This window comes from Salmo trutta, chromosome 12 (genome assembly GCF_901001165.1).
Source record: "Salmo trutta chromosome 12, fSalTru1.1, whole genome shotgun sequence".
In the NCBI taxonomy this organism is placed as follows: Eukaryota; Metazoa; Chordata; class Actinopteri; order Salmoniformes; family Salmonidae; genus Salmo; species Salmo trutta.
Window position 1 is genome coordinate 75,564,889 of NC_042968.1, and position 19,958 is coordinate 75,584,846.

The 19,958-nt window shown below is 40.6% G+C and overlaps 1 protein-coding gene across 2 annotated transcripts in view; it reads left to right on the top strand.

The window, feature by feature from the left end:
* Window positions 1–1,616: 1,616 nt before the first annotated feature.
* Window positions 1,617–19,958, top strand: part of LOC115204161 (protein unc-13 homolog B-like) — a 123,090-nt gene continuing 104,748 nt past the window's right edge. Inside the window, exons 1-2 of one of the 2 annotated variants that reach the window (XM_029769525.1) lie at window positions 12,750–12,831; window positions 13,176–13,219. In XM_029769525.1, coding sequence (XP_029625385.1) covers window positions 12,830–12,831; window positions 13,176–13,219 — 46 coding nt within the window. In that variant the 5' untranslated portion in view covers window positions 12,750–12,829. Of the gene's footprint in view, window positions 1,865–12,749; window positions 12,832–13,175; window positions 13,220–19,958 lie in introns of those variants that run through there. The other variant, XM_029769526.1, reaches the window with a different exon arrangement.

Here is a 19,958-nt window from a genome sequence, read left to right on the forward strand (position 1 = left end):
CTGCCACAGCTGCTACAATATCACCAATATATGAACCACCCCAACCAAAGCTGTAGGTGATCCTAGTGGTTGCATTAGGTATAATGACATCATTCAGACAACAATGAAAAGGTGTTGGCCACCTAGGGATGTAAAGTATGTATTTTAATGTAAGGGTAAAATATACTGAACAGAAATATAAATGCAACATGTAAAGTGTTGGTCCCATGTTTCATGAGCTGAAATGAAAGATCCCAGAAATGTTCCATACACAAAAAGCTTATTTGTCTCAAATGTTGTGCACAAATTTGTTTACATTCCCATTAGTGAGCATTTCTCCTTTGCCATGATAATCCTTCCACCTGACAGGTATGGCATATCAAGTAGCTGATTAAACAGCATGATCATTATACAGGTGCACCTTGTGCTGGGGACAATAAAAGGCCACTCTAAAATGTGCGGTTTTGTCACACAACACAATGCCACATGTCTCAAGTTTTGAGGGAGCGTGCAATTAGCATGCTGACTGCAGGAATGTCCACCAGAGCTGTTGCCAGATAATTTCATGTTCATTTCTCTAGCATAAACTGCCTCCAATGTCGTTTTAGAGAATTTGGCAGTATGTCCAACTGGCCTCACAACCGCAGACCACGTGTAAACACGCCAGCCCAGAGCCTCCAAATCCGGCTTCTTCATCTGTGGGATCGTCAGACCAGCCACCCGGACAGCTGTCTGTAATAAAGCCCTTTTGTGGGGATAAACTCATTCTGATTAACTGGGCCTGGCTCCCCAGTGAAATCCATAGATTAGGGCCTAATGAAATTATTTCAATTGACTGATTTCCTTATTAATTGTAACTTAGTGAAATTGTTGCATTTCTATTTTTGTTCAGTATACAATAGTTCATAATTTCCATGTCAATGGACAATAAAGGTCTAACAGAATGTATCAGTGATATTGTAGAATTTACTCGTGACATAATCAAAATTACTCCAATCCTTGGTAGTTTATAGTTATTTCATTATTCTTTCAGCATGGGTTGTTGTCTATCATATGCTTGCTCGACACATTTAACTGAATAACAGAAATGGTGCGGATTCTATCCATTTATATCTATGTAGATAATCAAATGTCTTGAAAAAAATCAAGCATAAATTACTTTTTTCAACTACCAGTACTATTTCAAATCAAATGTTATTTATCACATGTGCCGAGTACACTGTGATAGGTTATTCATATATGTTTTAATATAGGTCTACATGCAAAAGCTTTCTGTCATGGCAACATGTTGTAATTCCAAGTAAACAGTTCGAAAACGTTACAAGGGATCTGAATCTGATTGTAAATGCTGGTAACCAAAGAAGACCAACTGGCAATGTAGCGGACAAAAAAACGCCAGGTTTTGAGCAAGGCACTTAATCCTAATTGCTCTCTAGATAAGAAAATTACAAACCAAAAAAACTACAGCGCAGGACACTATCTAGGAGTCTGCGTCACCACCTGTTCCCTAAACTGTGGTTTTCAGTCTCTCTTCATCGATTGGTCAGAACCTTCTGTATGGTCCGCCCTTTTCAGAGATCATGCTCCCTCAATGGATGGGCTAGATGTCATTACAGAGTACTTCGGCACCGCCCTCTTATCGTGGTGCTGTCAGGTTAGTCTAATTAATTTTTTCATGGCGTGCCTTTGGCAGGGGCTATTGCTCACTGCCGAACATTTATGTTTCCATTTCCAGCATCTCAAGCCCACGTCTAACTCTGGAAATTCTGCGAAGAATTTAAAAAGTGATTGGAGGCGTTGTTTGTAATGTTACCGTGCCGAGCGCATTTTTGAACTAGAGGAATTGTCAAAGAAACTCTTGCCATGTCTCTACTTTGTGTAAGAGGTGAGTTATTACATTTTTCTTTAATACATTTTCATTGATGTTGACTTCATAAAGCTAAAGCAAGCAATTGTCTCACGTAAAGTAGAGAGTGATTCCCAGCAAACATTATATGTAACGGTTTTGACAGCAGGATGGACCAAACTGAACGAATTTAACTTTTGCGACCGTGATTGTTCACGTTTTTTTCCCCCTTGTTTGAAGCCGAATTATTTCCGTTTTTGTCTCCCTTATACAGATAGGGAGGAGAAACTCATGAAACTCAGATATTATAATAAAATAGTATATTTGGATTTGCAGACTGCATGACTACATTACGTAATTATTCACCAGCTGTTTCTCAGTGTTTTCTTCTCTGTCAGCTATGACTCAACATTTGTCCGTTTTACAAATTACTACATTGGAATATGTAGTAAAAAGCAGTTTCACTAGATAAGTATTTTTTACCAGATGTAATAGTGTAATTTGATATCAAAGTATATTTCTAACTTGTTTGATTTGAATATCATGTAAACCAATGCCACCTAAATGAGATGTGTGTGTGATTCTAGATACTAGACAGCCTTTTATCTTTAGATTGTGGATGTCTTAGATCACCATGTCCATTTCCTCTAAATATCTAATTTACTAGACACTAGACTTGTTTGGCAGTGTCTCTGTTTAACATCCTAAACTGTCTTAAAGTAACTGTCCAATGAAAATCTAACTTTTCTGATCATATTCTGTTAACTCATACCCAAATAATGTTGTTGACTCATCCTGTACCTGTATTTGTGTCCAAAGCATAAATTGGAGGAAAATAAACATCAAAATCCTCACCTCAAACTTGTATCTCAAAAATATGTTTCAGAAATGCTTGCTATTGCCTCATAGAGGATGATGTCATCCTTTTGAGGAGGATGAGCTTGAATATTTTTAATGACCAGTATACGCCCACACAATTCTGTTATTGGGGTACGCCCACCCCATTTCAACATAGAAAAGCTGCTTTTTAACATAATAAAAAACGTTTAGAAGGAAAGCTATTTCACTCATATTGTAATTAATTATAGGTCATATTTCATAGGAATCTGGAAACACTGGACACTTTAACCTGTGGAACGCCTCACCAATATCCAATGGTATAGCGTGGCGCAAATTACAAATACCTCAAAAATGCAAAAACTTCAATTTCTCAAACATATGACTATTTTACACCATTTTAAAGACAAGACTCTCCTTTATCTAACCACATTGTCCGATTTCAAAAAGGCTTTACAACGAAAGCAAAACATTAGATTGTCAGGAGAGTACCCTCCAAAAATAATCACACAGCCATCTTCAAAGCAAGCATATATGTCACAAAAACCAAAACCACAGCTAAATGCAGCACTAACCTTTGATGATCTTCATCAGATGACACTCCTAGGACATTATGTTATACAATACATGCATGTTTTGTTCAATCAAGTTCATATTTATATCAAAAAACAGCTTTTTACATTAGCATGTGATGTTCAGAACTAGCATACCCACTGCAAACTTCCGGTGAATTTACTAAATTACTCACGATAAACCTTGACAAAAAACATAACAATTATTTTAAGAATTATAGATACAGAACTCCTTTATGCAATCGCGGTATCAGATTTTAAAATAGCTTTTCGGTGAAAGCACATTTTGCAATATTCTGAGTACATAGCCTGGCCATCACGACTAGCTAATTTGACACCCACCAAGTTTGGCCCTCACCAAACTCAGATTTACTATAAGAAAAATTGAATGCACTCCCAGGACTTCTACTTCAACAACAACATGTTGTTTTGGTTCGAAATAATCCATAGTTATATCCAAATAGCTCCGTTTTGTTCGTGCGTTCAAGTCACTATCCCAAGGGTGACGCGCCGGCGCATTTCGTGACAAAAGATTTCAAAATATTCCATTACCGTACTTCGAAGCATGTCAAACGCTGTTTAAAATACATTTTTATGCTATTTTTCTCGTAAAATAGCGATAATATTCCAACCGGGCGACGTTGTATTCGTTCAAACACTGAAAGAAAAAAATGGAGTCGTCTCGTACACGCGCGCTCCAGTGTCATTGTTCTCAGCAGGACCACTCACAAAAACTCCTGCTGTTTTTTGCCCAGAGACTGGAGAGCTCTCATTCCACTTTCTGGCGCCTTCTGAGAGCCAATGAAAGCCTTAGAAAATGTCACGTTACAGCAGAGATGCTGTATTTTCGATAGATGCCCCAGAAGGAGAACAAATTGTCAGACAGGGCACTTCCTGTATAGAATCTTCTCAGGTTTTGGCCTGCCATATGAGTTCTGTTATACTCACAGACACCATTCAAACAGTTTTAGAAACTTTAGAGTGTTTCTACCCAAATCTACTAATTATATGCATATTCTAGTTTCTGGGCAGGAGTAGTAACCAGATTAAATCGGGTACGTTTTTTTATCTGGCTGTGAAAATACTGTCCCCTATCCCAAACAGGTTTTAAGATAGTATAGTCCTATTACATATCAGGTAAAACACGTTATCATTTTTTTTTACAATGTTGTCTGGAGTCAAATAAGTGTCAGCCTAGATAAAACCCACATTTTTTTATTGTAGACGTGTAGTATACAGTCATAATTCATTTAAGGTTGACTGGCGTTTTTGTCAGGGCTAAACTGGCTGCCCATTTATAAATTTCAAGTTTTAATGTCACGTGCACAAGTACAATAAAATGTCTTTCTTGCAAGCTCTAAACCCAACAATGCAGTAATCAATATCAATGCTTACTAAAAACATAAGGTAGAACAAAAGCACATGAAGAATTTTTTTTGTTTGTTTTTAAAGAAGAAGAGAGAAGATTTTGTACAGTGTGTTGTTCGATTCCCTTTCTGGGGGTGCTTGTACTGGCCCTATTTATGCTTTCACAGTGACTCCTTGTTCAATTGATGATTTCAATTACAGGCACTGAAATGATGCACAAAATACCATCAAGGAACAGAGGCAAAAAAGACTGTTTTTATTTAACCAGGTAAGCTAGTTGAGAGCAAGTTCTCATTTACAACTGCGACCTGGCCAAGATGAAGCAAAGCAGTGTGATAAAAACAACAACACAGGGTTACACATGGAATAAAGAAGTGTACAGTCAATAACACAATAGAAAAAAAGTCTAAATACAGTGTGTGCAAATGGCATGAGGAGGTAGGCAATAAATAGGCCATAGTAGAGAAGTAATTACAATTTAGCAGATTAACACTCGAGTGATAAATGAGCAGATGATGATGTGCAAGTAGAGATACTGGTGTGCAAAAGAGCAGAAAAGTAAATAAAAACAATACGGGATGAGGTAGGTAGATTGGGTGGGCTATTTACAGATGGACTATGTACAGCTGCTGGGATCGGTTAGCTGCTCAGATAGCTGATGTTTAAAGTTAGTGAGGGAAATATAAGTCTCCAGCTTCAGCAACGTTTGCAATTCGTTCCAGTCACTGGCAGCATAGAACTGGAAGGAAAGACGGCCAAAGGAGTTGTTGGCTTTGGGGATGACCAGTGAGATATACCTGCTGGAGCGCGTGCTACGGGTGGGTGTTGTTATCGCAACCAGTGAGCTGAGATAAGGCGGAGCTTTACCTAGCATAGACTTATAGATGACCTGGAGCCAGAAGGTCTGGCGACGAATATGTAGCGAGGGACAGCCGACTAAAGCAGACAGGTCGCAGTGGTGGGTGGTATAAGAGGCTTTGGTAACAAAACGAATGGCACTGTGATAGACTGCATCCAGTAGAGTATTGGAAGCTATTTTGTCGAGGATCAGTAGGATAGTCAGTTTTACTAGGGTAAGTTTGGCGGCTTGTAAGTCGCTCTGGATAAGAGCGTCTGCTAAATTACTTAAATGTAAATGTAATGTTAAATGAGTGAAGGAGGCTTAATTGTGAAATAGAAAGCCGATTTCTAGATTTGATTTTGGATTGGAGATGTTTAATATGTGTCTGGAAGGAGAGTTTACAGTCTAACCAGACACCTAGGTGTTTGTAGTTGTCCACATAATCGTCCAGGGTAGTGATGCTAGTCGGGCGGGCGGGTGTGGGCAGTGAACGGTTGAAAAGCATGCATTTGGTTTTACTAGCGTTTTAAGAGCAGTTGGAGGCCACGGAAGGAGTGTTGTATGGCATTGAAGCTCATTTGGAGGTTAGTTAACACAGTGTCCAAAGAAGGGCCAGATGTGTACAGAATGGTGTCGTCTGCGTAGAGGTGGATCAGGGAATCAACCGCAGCAAGAGCGACATCATTGATATATACAGAGAAAAGAGTCAGCCCGAAAATTGAACCCTGTGGTACCCCCATAGAGACTGCCAGAGGTCCGGACAACAGGCCCTCTGATTTGACACGCTGAACTCTGTCTGCGAAGTAGTTGGTGAACCAGGCGAGGCAATCATTTGAGAAACCAAGGCTATTTAGTCTGCCGATAAGAATACGGGGATTGGCAGAGTCGAAAGCCTTGGCCAGGTCAATGAAGACGGCTGCACAGTACTGTCTTTTATCGATGGCGGTTATGATATCGTTTAGTACCTTGAGCGTGGCTGAGGTGCACCCGTGACCAGCTCGGAAACCGGATTGCACAGCGGAGTAGGTACGGTGGGATTCGAAATGGTCAGTGATCGGTTTATTAACTAGGCTTTCGAAGACTTGAGAGGCAGGGCAAGATGGATATAGGTCTATAAAAGATTGGGTCTAGAGTGTCACCCCCTTTGAAGAGGGGGATGACCGCGGTAGCTTTCCAATCTTTAGGGATCTCGGACGTTACGAAAGAGAGGTTGAACAGACTGGTAATAGGGGTTGCAACAACGGCGGCTGATAATTCTAGAAAGAGAGGGTCCAGATTGTCTAGCCCAGCTGATTTGTACGGGTCCAGGTTTTGCAGCTCTTTCAGAACATCTGCTAACTGGATTTGGGTGAAGCAGAAGCTGGGAAGGCTCGGGCAAGTAGCTGCGGGGGGTGCGGAGCTGTTGGCCGGGGTTGGGGTAGCCAGGAGGAAAGCATGGCCAGCCGTAGAGTTGCTTGACTGAGTTCTCTGAACTTCAATTATTTCTAATGTTTAGAAAAGCGTGACTTTTGAGCTTTTTCCTGTTATTCTCCCTGCTTTTCCGTTTGGGGAAAAATACAAAAATGTAAAATAATACCTGTATGTATTTATTTATGAAATAGAAAAATAATTACTAGCATCTGATTAGTTTTATTTGCTCCCCCTGTCGTCAATACCTATGGCTCATATTCAACACCCATGGCTCTGTGGCTGGTACGGTCACTCTTTCTCTTTTTGACACTGAGAGAATATAAAACAGGCAGGTGTTGAGTGTCAAGTCTAGTCCTTCAGGCCTATCTCCATCAAGACTAATAATGTTCAAAACATTTTTTGGTCCATTTCATGCAAGTGTACATAGCAGACATGCCAGTGTCAACCACGCTCTGAGGTATTATTTTCATAGCTCTTCAATCATTATATTTTGGCAGGTACATTATGGCACAGATGTGTGATTGTGACCAGTAGGCACAGCAGTTGGCAGAGGTACTTATTATAGGAGCTTGTGTGTCTTGTCACCTAGGTCTGTCTGTGATCACAGGTCTATCCAACTACAAATTCAGTTGTCAGGCTCATCACACCATGCAAGTGAGTTTTCAGTTTACCTAAATCAGTCAGCGGCTTTTGTTGTCCCATCCAGACTTGGTGAGGTAACAAAACAGTAGAAATGGCATCTGTCCATGGGCTAACCTTAATTCTCCTCGTCCAGAACAATCTTGTTAGAGACTTGGCTATAAGAGGTGTCAATCTGGGCGTGTCACAGGCCAGAAGAGATGAGGGAGTGTGGCAGTGAATGGGTCATAAGGAGTCTGGATGGGTGGACACAGCATGTCCAGAGACAGGTAGCCTAAAGAACACTCAAAGTAGCATGTTTGTTCGATCTACTGTGGTTTCCTCAAACACATTCTTCCTTGAAAATGTATGACATCCATTTATTGGTTAATGTTGGGAAAATGAAAACCGGAGCTTCTGTAGTTTAGGCTAGCAACCATAATAGTGTATTGAAAGGGGAACCTAGTCAGTTGCACAACTAAATGCATTCAACCGAAATGGGTGTTCCGCATTTAACCCAATCAGAGAGGTGCAGGGGGCTGCCTTAATAGACGTCCATGTCATCGGCACCCGGGGGGCAGGTGATGAAGGGTAGAATGGCAGATTTTTAAACCTTGCCGGTTTACAGATTTTAAATGCTAGGCTACCTGCCACTCCATTGAGTCCCCACTAAACCGGCTGGTCGGCCTGTATGTGATTGGCTGCTGTGACTCACCCATTCCCCCGTACAGCAGCGCCATGGTTTTTGGTTTATTTATTTCCTTTAGAAAGGCCCCTCTCCATGGTGATGTCTACACAACAGATAAGTGGTCTCCCCTCCAAGTGCCCACGTGTGGCAGGGACAGTCATAAGACCCATGCTGTGTGTGAAACAGGATTGGGTGGACAAGGCACAGTCACTGAGACCCCTGCTGCGTGTGGAGCGTGGCTAGGTGGACAGTACACATGGACCATTATAATAATATTCTCCAGAAAACCTAGGGATTGTAATGTGTGGATACTGGATAGACATCCTGATTTGGTAGATTATTTTTACAGACCGTGTTTAGGAGTACCACCAAGCCTTTTCAAATGCTAAGTGTGCCATTGACGTGGACTGGGATTTAGTCTGTGGCTCCTCTGAAAAAACAGTGATGTGTGTCTCTTAGTGCTATAGAAAAACAGTGTTCATGAAAGTCTTCATGAAATGAAAGCAAACAATGTCAAGAAATGGGCCATGTTGACTCTGGAACAGATTCAGCTGCGTCAATGATCTGATATATAGATAAGGGACAGACAGATAGCTTGAGGTGTATGGACTAGGCCTTTAAATCATGAAGATCGTGTGAGAGGGGAATGACATGGGAAAGATGTCATGTTGAGAGGGAGAAACAAGAACAAGTCCAATAGAACAGACAGAGATTGTGAGTAGAGTAGCAAAATAGTGAGAGCTGAGAGATTGCAGGAGTTATCCTATGGACATCTGTTTCTCTCTCTCGCCTGCTCGCCCACCCGCCCATAGCCTCCACTTCATCAGCTCAGTGCAATGTGTAAATACAGAACAATACCAGCCACAGCAGGAGCCTTTGACCCCACTTCCTGAATTTATCTTCCTGCTTCCTGTCTCCCTGGGCCCGCCTGACAACGTTGTCTAGCCACAGCACTCCAGGCATGCAGAGCCAGAGTCAGGAGTTTCTGTCCCATCCACCATGTGTGGTCACATGAGGTGCCTCCTCTGACCCCAACTTAAAGATTTATTTTTATTTTTTTACTTTTACTGTTTTACTTTTATCCCACTTATAAATACAGTAAAGAACACAGTATTAAAGGGTAAGAAAACTATACAACTGCAAACTTCAAGGAGATGGTCTGATGGGAATCTGTGATGTCATCGTCCTCCCCCTTGCTTGAGGGACAATAGATGAGCACACTTGTGCTATGTCATGACTTACCTGGACCACCTATTGAGATGTGCCTTTTGTTAAGTAAACCAGGTGTTATCAAATCAAATGTATTGGTCACATACGCGTGTTTAACAGATGTTATTGCGGGTGTAGTGAAATGCTTATGCTTCTAGCTCCGACAGTGCAGTAATATCTAACAATGAGGTGAAAAGGAGACTGGAGTGCCAATTTTAAGGGTAACCAGTACTAATTCTCTGAGTTAAGTAACAGTCTCAAGCCAGTCAATATTAAAATGCGTCTCGTGCTGGGCTGCTGGCAACTCCCAAACATAAGTTAAAGTTTGAGGGGATGTAATAAACAATATAGTTGGTATGTAGTATTGTTAGTGGAACTGCTGTTACCTTTTTTCTATCCCATAATTTATTTGCTCTGCTGTGTTTTTAATCTACTAAAACTAATACTCCCTGGCTTAAATTATTATAACTTTTACTGCTTAGTGTTATTTTGTTGTTGCCAATATCAAATATGTCACTCTTGTCAGCTTATTTAGTAAAGAAACCGATATGGCTAGACATCAGCTGAGCACACCGTAGAGCAGATTAGAAAACAGTAAGTTGATGGGGAAACTGCCCCTGGCCAAACACTGATGGCTTCACACAGCCGCTTCCACAAAGATGGGGGTCTGAGCAGAGGAGAGATGAGCATCAGTTTCCATCATAATGGCCCCTCGCTTTATGGCTCTCTGCTCTGTTTTCCTCTGCTTACTAGGCATCAGCTTGATTGGGATATCATGCCATCGTGCCAACTCACAGGCCAGAGTCACAGTCTGGTGGCCTAGAAGAGCCTCTCTGGAAACACTTACAATACCAGTCAAAAGTTTGGACACACTTACTCATTCAAGGGTTTTTCTTTATTTTTACTATTTTCTACATTGTAGAATAATAGTGAAGACATCCAAACTATGAAATAACACGTATGGAATCATGTAGTAACCAAAAATTGTTAAATAAATCAAAATATACTTTAGATTCTTCAAAGTAGCCACGCTTTGCCTTGATGACAGCTTTGGACACTCTTGGCAGAAATGTTCCATACGCACACAAAGCTTATTTCTGGTGCTGAGGAGTATTTCTCTCTGTAACAAAGCCCTTTTGTGGGGAAAAACTAATTCTGATTGGCTGGGCCTTGCTCCCCAGTGGGTGAGCCTTGCTGCCCAGTGGGTGGGCCTATGCCCCCCCCCCCACCCCCCCACTGGCAGCACCCCTGCCCAGTCATGTGAAATCCATAGATTAGGGCCTCATTTATTTAAATTCACTGATTTCCTTTTGATCTGTAACTCAGTAAAATCTTTGAAATTGTTGCATGTTGTGTTAATATTTTAGTTTTTTTATTTCTTTTTATTTAACCTTTATTTAACTAGGCAAGTCAGTTAAGTAAGAACATTCTTATTTAAAATGGCGGCCTACCAAATGGCAAAAGACCTCCTGCGGGGACGGGGGCTGGGATTAAAACATTTAATAAATGTTCAGTATAGTTACAAGGATAAGTAGCTTATCATTTTTAAATGTGTGCATTTTAAACTATTGTCTTTCTGTCTGAGTCAACTACTCACCACATTTTATGCACTGCAGTCCTAGCTAGCTGTAGCTTATGCTTTCAGTACTAGACTCATTCTCTGATCCTTTGATAGGGTGGACAACATGTCAGTTCATGCTGCAATAGCTCTGATAAGTTGGAGGATGTCCTCCGGAAGCCTTCATAATTACTGTGTAAATTTATGGAGGGGGTGAGCACCAAGAGCCTCCTAGGTTTTGTATTGAAGTCAATGTACCAAGAGGAGGACGGAAGCCAGCTTTCCTCCGGCTACACAATGGTGCTACCTTACAGAGTGCTGTTGAGGTTACTGTAGACCTTCATTGGAAAACAGTGTGTTTTAATTAATTATTTGGTGACGTGAATATATTTAGTATAGTTTTATCTAAAAAGGATAACTTTTTCAATGTTTTACCATTTTTATTTTTATGAAATTCACTGAGGAGGATGGTCCTTCCCTTCCTCCTCTGAGGAGCCATGACTGCTACATACGTACGCACACAAACCTAACACACACGCATACCGACACAACACAAGCACACACCCATACCCTCGCACTCTGTTCTTTATTTTACGCTTATCTCTCCTGATACCTAGTCACTTTACCTTGCCTTCATGTACATATCTACCTCAAAAACCTTATACCCCTTCACATTAATCTTGTACTGGTACCCCCTGTATATAGCAGTGTTTCATTGTATAAAACTACTTACCAAGTCCAATTTCTTTGACTCTTGGAACTTAGGTCATAGCTCAGCGTCTCCCAGGTTGGGAACCCCTTGTGTAGAGAATGGAAGATGGCAGTTGCATCTTGTATTTAGAAAGAATTCCTCTCTCTCTCTCTCCTCTCTTTTGTCTCTTAGCCAATAGCAACTTAATCTCACCACCAGCAACGTGGCAAACTAAGATGGGTAAATAAATAGAGCCAGACTCACTTGGGCTGCGTGTTATTCTAGCTGTTTACAGAGAGCGAGGGGGAAGAGCTGCACGTGCTGATATTAAAATCATGTAATGTCAGCTTCTGTCACTCACCTCCACCCAATCCTGTTCATCTGCCATCCCGGCCCAGTCGTTTATTTGGCTGTACATAAGGCCGGAGCAGCATTCACAATGAATCCCCTCTAATCCATCTTTCAATCCCATAATTGTTATTATATAGATAAAAGAAATGTCTGAAGTCTGCCATGTCTAAAAATACACCAGAGTGCACTAGAGGTTGTTTTTCTGCTCTTGTTTTCCACATTGTAGATAAAAGGAGAATGTATCGTTATAGAAAGCATTTATTTTTTTATTTTTATATCTGGTAGGCTAACCTTCATTTCATAGCCAATTGTGGTATGTTATGGTATCTGCTTTGTGATACCTTTGTTTAATCCTACCTTCAACTGATGACTACCTTTTCACCATTGACTTGTACTTCACACACTTTACACTGGAATGATGGGTAGAGGTTATGTACGGATGTGCTCCATATTCCACTCTATCAGGGTTTCGTCTTGGCAAAGGATGGAATCCATGGATCCAGTACCAGAGAGCATATTATATATATATATATATATAATATTATATTATATTATATTATATAAAATAAATATATATATATATTAAATAAATAAATAAGCCGGTTAAGAACAAATTCTTATTTACAATGACGGCCAAACCCTCCCCTAACCCGGACGACGCTGGGCCAATTGTGCGCCGCCCTATGGGTAAGCATATAGCTTATCTGGGTGGGCTGGGTCGGTATGGAAGTGGGTTGTGTATTAAGGGATTTCAGTCTCAAAGGTTACAGCACATTGGTCAATATTAAAGTGTGGTCTGTCACAGACTAGTGCTGAATTGTTTTGAAACATCTGAACATTTCCATCAAAAACCTGATAACCATGTGAGATGTTTTTCAACTCCTTTTTCTGATGTTTAATGGTGTATTGAAACATTGTTTCTTAAGTTTAGACTAGAGGTCGACCGATTTTAATCGGAATGGCCGATTAATTAGGGCCGATTTCAAGTTTTCATAACAATCGGTAATCTGTATTTTTGGCCACCGATTTAATTGTTTGTTTTTTACACCTTTATTTAACTAGGCAAGTCAGATTAAGAACACATTCTTATTTACAATGACGGCCTAGAAACAGGGGTTAACTGCCTTGTTCAGGGGGGATTCGTTTTTGCAACCTTCGTTTACCAGTCCAACGCTCTAACCACCTGCCTTACATTGCACTCCACAAGGATTAACAGGCTGACCTGGCATGCGAGGGCAGCAAGAAGCAAAGGTAAGTTGCTAGCTAGCATTAGACTTATAAAAAAACTATCAATCTTAACATAATCACTAGTTAACTACACATGGTTGATGATATTACTAGTTTATCTAACGTGTCCTGCGCTGCATATAATCGATGCGGTGCTTGTTAATTTTCATTGAATCAAAGCCTACTTCAACAAACGGGTGTTGACTTAACAAGCGCATCTGCGAAAAAGTACTGTCGTTGCACCAATGTACCTAACCATAAACATCAATGCCTAACAGAAATATTTAGACTTAGCCACCCGTTAGATAAAATACGGAACGGTTCCGTATTTCACTGAAAGGAAAAACGTTTTGTTTTCGAGATGATAGTTTCCAGATTCGACCATATTAATGACCCAAGGCTCGTATTTCTGTGTGTTTTATTATATTATAATTAAGGTGGTAGGCAGCAGCAGGCTCGTAAAAGCATTCATTCAAACAGCCCTTCACTGTGCTTCAAGCATTGCGCTGTTTATGACTTCAACCTGGGTGGGTATAATTTGTGGAACGTTCCAACAGTAATCTATTCCAAAAACTTCGTAAATAACAAGGTTTCCAAAAAACAATGCATACAAAGTTGTATAGCGGCAGAATAAGATACCGGGTAGGGAGTGGTCTATTTCATTGCATTTTTCACTCATCACGTTTATTCTGAAAAATGTCTGTCCTCACATGTCTGTTTGCCTATGGACAAACATTAAGAATAAGCTACGTGGTGAGTTGAAGCCTATTCGGCAGCTAGTTAGCTAGGTTTGTATGCGTTGCTACTTTGTATGCGTTGTTGGTTGGCAACCTTTTACTTTACGTTTTTTGGAACAGATTCCTGTTGGAACGTTCCACCCCTTCAAGCCTATCAACTCCCAAGATGAGGCTGGTGTAACCGATGTGAAATGGCTAGCTAGTTAGCGGGTGCACGCTAATAGCGTTTCAAACTTCACTCGCTCTGAGACTAGTAGTTGTTTCCCTTCCTCTGCATGGGTAACGCTGCTTCGAGGGTGGCTGTTGTCGATGTGTTCCTGGTTTGAGCCCAGGTAGGAGCGAGGAGAGGGACGGAAGCTATACTGTTACACTGGCAATACTACAGTGCCTATAAGAACATCCAATAGTCAAAGGTATATGAAATACAAATCGTATAGAGAGAAATAGTCCTATAATTCCTATAATAACTACAACCTAAAACTTCTTACCTGGGAATATTGAAGACTCATGTTAAAAGGAACCACTAGCTTTCATATGTTCCCATGTTCTGAGCAAGACACTTAAACATTAGCTTTCTTACATGGCACATAATGCACTTTTACTTTCTTCTCCAACACTTTGTTTTGCATTATTTAAACCAAATTGAACATGTTTCATTATTTATTTGAGGCTAAATTGATTTTGATGTATTATATTAAGTTAACAAGTGTTCATTCAGTATTGTTGTAATTGTCATTATTACAACAAAAAAATAATACTAATAATTATCGGCCGATTAATCGGTATCGGCTTTTTTGGGTCCTACAATTATCGGTATCGGCTTTTTTGGGTCCTACAATTATCGGTATCGGCGTTGAAAAATCATAATTGGTTGACCTCTAGTTTTAGACACATGAATGTTTTTGGCCATGCCCTTCTCAATCAGAAGAACTAATAATACATTTTTATTTATGAGAAACCCGGATAAGATGCCTGGGCTATGCTGATCAGACGGGATACTGAGGCATGTAAATCTTTTATCCCCTTTACTGCTGTTTTTTGCGGTCTGGGCTGGCTTAGTTTTGCATATCATGGATGTTGTGTGAAGATTTAATCTGTTTGTCAAACAAATCACTTCAAAAAGTACCTATGCAGTTCGATCCACCGTAATTCCATAATTTATTTAGCTGATACTTTCTGCTGGACAGTGAGGGGAAAAATGTATTTGATCCCCTGCTGATTTTGTACGTTTGCCCACTGACAAAGAAATGATAAGTCTAATTTTAATGGTAGCTTTATTTGAACAGTGAGAGACAGAATAACAACAAAAAAATCATCCAGAAATACGCATGTCAAAAATGTTATAAAATGATTCGCATTTTAATGAGGGAAATAAGTATTTGACCCCCTCTCAATCAGAAAGATTTCTGGCTCCCAGGTGTCTTTTATACAGGTAACGAGCTGAGATTAGGAGCACACTCTTAAAGGGAGTGCTCCTAATCTAAGCTTGTTACCTGTATAAAAGACACCTGTCGACAGAATTAAGCAATCAATCAATCAGATTCTAAACTCTCCACCATGGCCAAGACCAAAGAGCTCTCCAAGGATGTCAGGGACAAGATTGTAGACCTACACAAGGCTGGAATGGGCTACAAGACCATTGCCAAGCAGCTTGGTGAGAAGGTGACAACAGTTGGTGCGATTATTCGGAAATGGAAGAAACACAAAAGAACTGTCAATCTCCCTCGGACTGGGGCTCCATGCAAGATCTCACCTCGTGGAGTTGCAATGATCATGAGAACGGTGAGGAATCAGCCCAGAACTACACGGGAGGATCTTGTCAATGATCTCAAGGCAGCTGGGACCATAGTCACCAAGAAAGCAATTGGTAACACACTACGCCGTGAAGAACTGAAATCCTGCAACGCCCGCAAGGTCCCCCTGCTCAAGAAAGCACATATACATGCACGTCTGAAGTTTGCCAATGAACATCTGAATGACTCAGAGGACAACTGGTGAAAGTGTTGTGGTCAGATGAGACCAAAATGAAGCTCTTTGGCATCAACTCAACTTGCCGTGTTTGGAGGAGGAGGAATGATGCCTATGACCCCAAGAACACCATCCCCACCGTCAAACATGGAGGTGGGAAAATTATGCTTTTGGGGTGTTTTTCTGCTAAGGGGACAGGACAACTTCACCGCATCAAAGGGACGATGGACGGGGCCATGTACCGTCAAATCTTGGGGGAGAACCTCCTTCCCTCAGCCAGGGCATTGAAAATGGGTCGTGGATGGGTATTCCAGCATGACAATGACCCAAAACACATGGCCAAGGCAACAAAGGAGTGGCTCAAGAAGAAGCACTTTAAGGTCCTGGAGTGGCCTAGACCTTAATCCCATAGAAAATCTGTGGAGGGAGCTGAAGGTTCGAGTTGCCAAACGTCAGCCTCGAAACCTTCATGACTTGGGTATGATCTGCAAAGAGGAGTGGGACAAAATCCCTCCTGAGATGTGTGCCTGGTGGCCAACTACAACCTACAAGAAACGTCTGACCTCTGTTATTGCCAACAAGGGTTTTGCCACCAAGTACTAAGTCATGTTTTGCAGAGGAGTCAAATACTTATTTCCCTTTTTAAAATGCAAATCATTTTATAACATTTTTGACATGTTTTTCTGGATTGTTTTGGTTATTCTGTCTCTCACTGTTCAAATAAACCTACCATTAAAATGATAGACTGATCATTTCTTTGTAAGTGGGCAAACGTACAAAATCAGCAGGGGATCAAATACTTTTTTCCCTCACTGTATAGTCTACTGGCTAATTTTACCCTGAATTTAAACAAGTTTCTGCTTATAATTTTGGACATTTGGTAGGCCATTTGTCAACTATAGTTAGATACAGTTCATTCGGAAAGTATTCATACCCCTTGACTTTTTCCACATTTTGCTAAATTACAACTTATTCTAAAATGGATAAAGTAGTTTTACCCCCTCATCAATCTACACACAATATTCCATAATGACAAAGCAAAAACAGGTTTTTGTAAATGTTTGCTAATTTATTAAAAACCAAAAACTTAAATAAAATTTCATTGGCATTTCTATTCAAACCCTTTACTCAGTACTTTGTTAAAGCCTCTTTGGCAGCGATTACATCCTCGAGTCTTCTTGGGTATGACGCTACAAACTCAACACACCTGTATTGGGGAGTTTCCCCATTTCTTTTCTGCAGATCCTCTCAAGGTCTGTCAGGTTGGATGGGGAGCATCGCTGCACAGCTATTTTCAGGTCTCCAGAGATGTTCAATCGGGGTCAAGTCCGGGCTCTGGCTGGGCCAATCAAGGACATTGAGACTTGTCCCGAAGCCACTCCTGCGTTATCTTGGCTTTGTGCTTAGGGTTGTTGTCCTGTTGGAAGGTGAACAATGACCCAAGCCCAGCTCAGTTAATCCCTACCATTGTGTCGCTGAGTCATCGTAATGATTCAGCAAATGTACATTATACCAGGGGCATTGGTAGACACAATATAAGTAACCTAATGTGTGTCGCTCTAACTGCCCTGAATGCCTCTGCTGGCCCTACAGCTATTGTATGCAGCTATCATGTGCCTATGAACCAGATTTATGCTTTTAGCACTGAGGCGGTGTGCCCGAGTAGGAAGTCCACTGTGTGCAGCTCACCCTGCACTAACAAAGAACATGAGAATATCTACTTCTGCTAAGCTTCTCAGTAAAGTAATGAAAACAAGCAAGCATCCCAGAAAAGTGCTCAAAATAGCCCACGTTAACATATGTAGCTTAAGAAACTAGGTTTATGAAAATGAATAACTTGCTGGTAACAGATGATGGTCAGAATATGAATATCTCAAACTCAGAGAGTACCTTTTGATTCAGTGGTAGCAATACAAGGTTATAACATTTACAGAAAAGACAGAAATACCAGTGGTGGTGTTGCTGTTTTTATATTCAGAACCATAATCCTGTAAAGATTAGAGGATCTCATGTTAAATACTGTTGAAGTAATATGGCTACAGGTTCATCTGCCTCACCTAAAGCCCATTCTTGTGGGAAGCTGCTATAGACCACCAAGTGTTAACAGTCAGTATCTGGATAACGTGTGAAATGATCCCGTGTGGCTCAGTTGGTAGAGCATGTTTTCAACGCCAGGGTTGTGGGTTCGATTCCCACGGGGACCAGTACGGAGAGAAAAAAAAGAACAATGTATGCATTCACTACTGTAAGTCGCTCTGGATAAGAGCGTCTGCTAAATGACTAAAATGTAAATGCTTGATAATGTATGTGATATCAACAGAGATATTTATTTATTTATTTATTTATTTATTTATTTATTTACTGGGTGATATAAATATTGACTGGTTTTCATCAAGCTTCCCACTCAAGAAAAAGCTTCAAATTGTAACCAGTGCCTGCAACCTGGTTCAGGTTATCAGTCAACCTACCAGGGTAGTTACAAACTGAACAGGAATGAAATCATCAACATGTATTGATCACATTTTTACTGATGCTGCAGAAATTGCTTGAAAGTAGTATCCAGATCCATCGGAGGTAGTGATCACAATATAGTAGCCATACCTAGGAAAACCAAAGTTCCAAAGGCCAGGCCTAACACAAAAAAGGTCGACTCAACCCATCATTTTTTGAATCCGATGGCTCATTCATCACAAAACCGACTGATATTGCAAACTACTTTAATTATTTTTTTTAATTGGCAAAATTAGCAAACTCAGGCATGACATGCCAGCTACAAACACTGTCACTACACATCCAATTATTTCTGACCAAGTTATAAAAGACAATTGTAATTTTGAATTCCGTAAAGTCAGTGTGGAAGAGGTTAGAAAATTGTCTATCAACAATGATAAGCCACCGGTGTCAAACAACTTGTATGAAAATTACTGAGGATAAAAGTGGACGTTATTGTCACTCTTATTTGCTATATCTTCAATTTAAACCTACTAGAAAGTGTGTTCCCTCAGGCCTGGAGGGAAGCAAAAGTCATTCCGCTACCTAAGAATAGTAAAGCCCCATTTACTGGCTCAAATAGCTGACCAATCAGCCTGTTACCAACCCTTAGAAATGTTTTGGATTTTTTTTGTTGCCCAGATACAATGCTATTTTACAGTAAACAAATTGACACAGACGTTCAGCACGCTTCTAGGGAAGGACATTCAACAAGCACAGCACTTACACAAATGACTGATGATTGGCTGAGAGAAATTGATGATAAAAAGATTGGGAGCTTTTTTGTTGGACTTCAGTGTGGCTTTTTACATTATCGATCATAGTCTGCTGCTGGAAAAACGTGTGTGATGGCTTTACACCTCCTGCTATATTGTAGGTAAAGCGTTAACTGTCTAACAGAACACAGAGGGTGTTCTTTAATGGGAACCTCTCCAACATAATCCAGGTAGAATCAGGAATTCCCCAGGGCAGCTGTCTAGGCCCCTTACTTTTTTCAGTCTTTACTAATGACATTGAGTAAAGCCATTGTATATATGCGGATGACTCAACACTATACACGTCAGCTACTACATCAACTGAACTGACTGCAACACTTAACAAAGAGCTGCAGTTAGTTTCAGAATGGGTGGCAAGGAATAAGTTAGTCCTAAATATTTCAAAAACTAAAAGCATTGTGTTTTGGACAAATCATTCACTAAACCTCAACTAAATATTGTAATAAATCATGTGGAAATTGAGCAAGTTGAGGTAACTAAACTGCTTGGATTAACCCTTGATTTGTAAACTGTCATGGTCAAAACATAATGATACAACAGAAGCTAAGATGGGGAGAAGTCTGTCCATAATAAAGTGTTGCTCTACCTTAACATCCCTATCAACAAGGCAGGTCCTACAGGCTCTAGTTTTGTCGCACCTGGGCTACTCTTCAGTTGTGTGGTGCCACAGAGGGAAAATTGCAATTGGCTCAGAACAGGGAAACACGACTGGCCCTTGGATGTACACAGAGTGAAAACATTATGTATGTCAATCTCTCCTGGCTCAAGGTGGAGGAGAGATTGACTTCATCA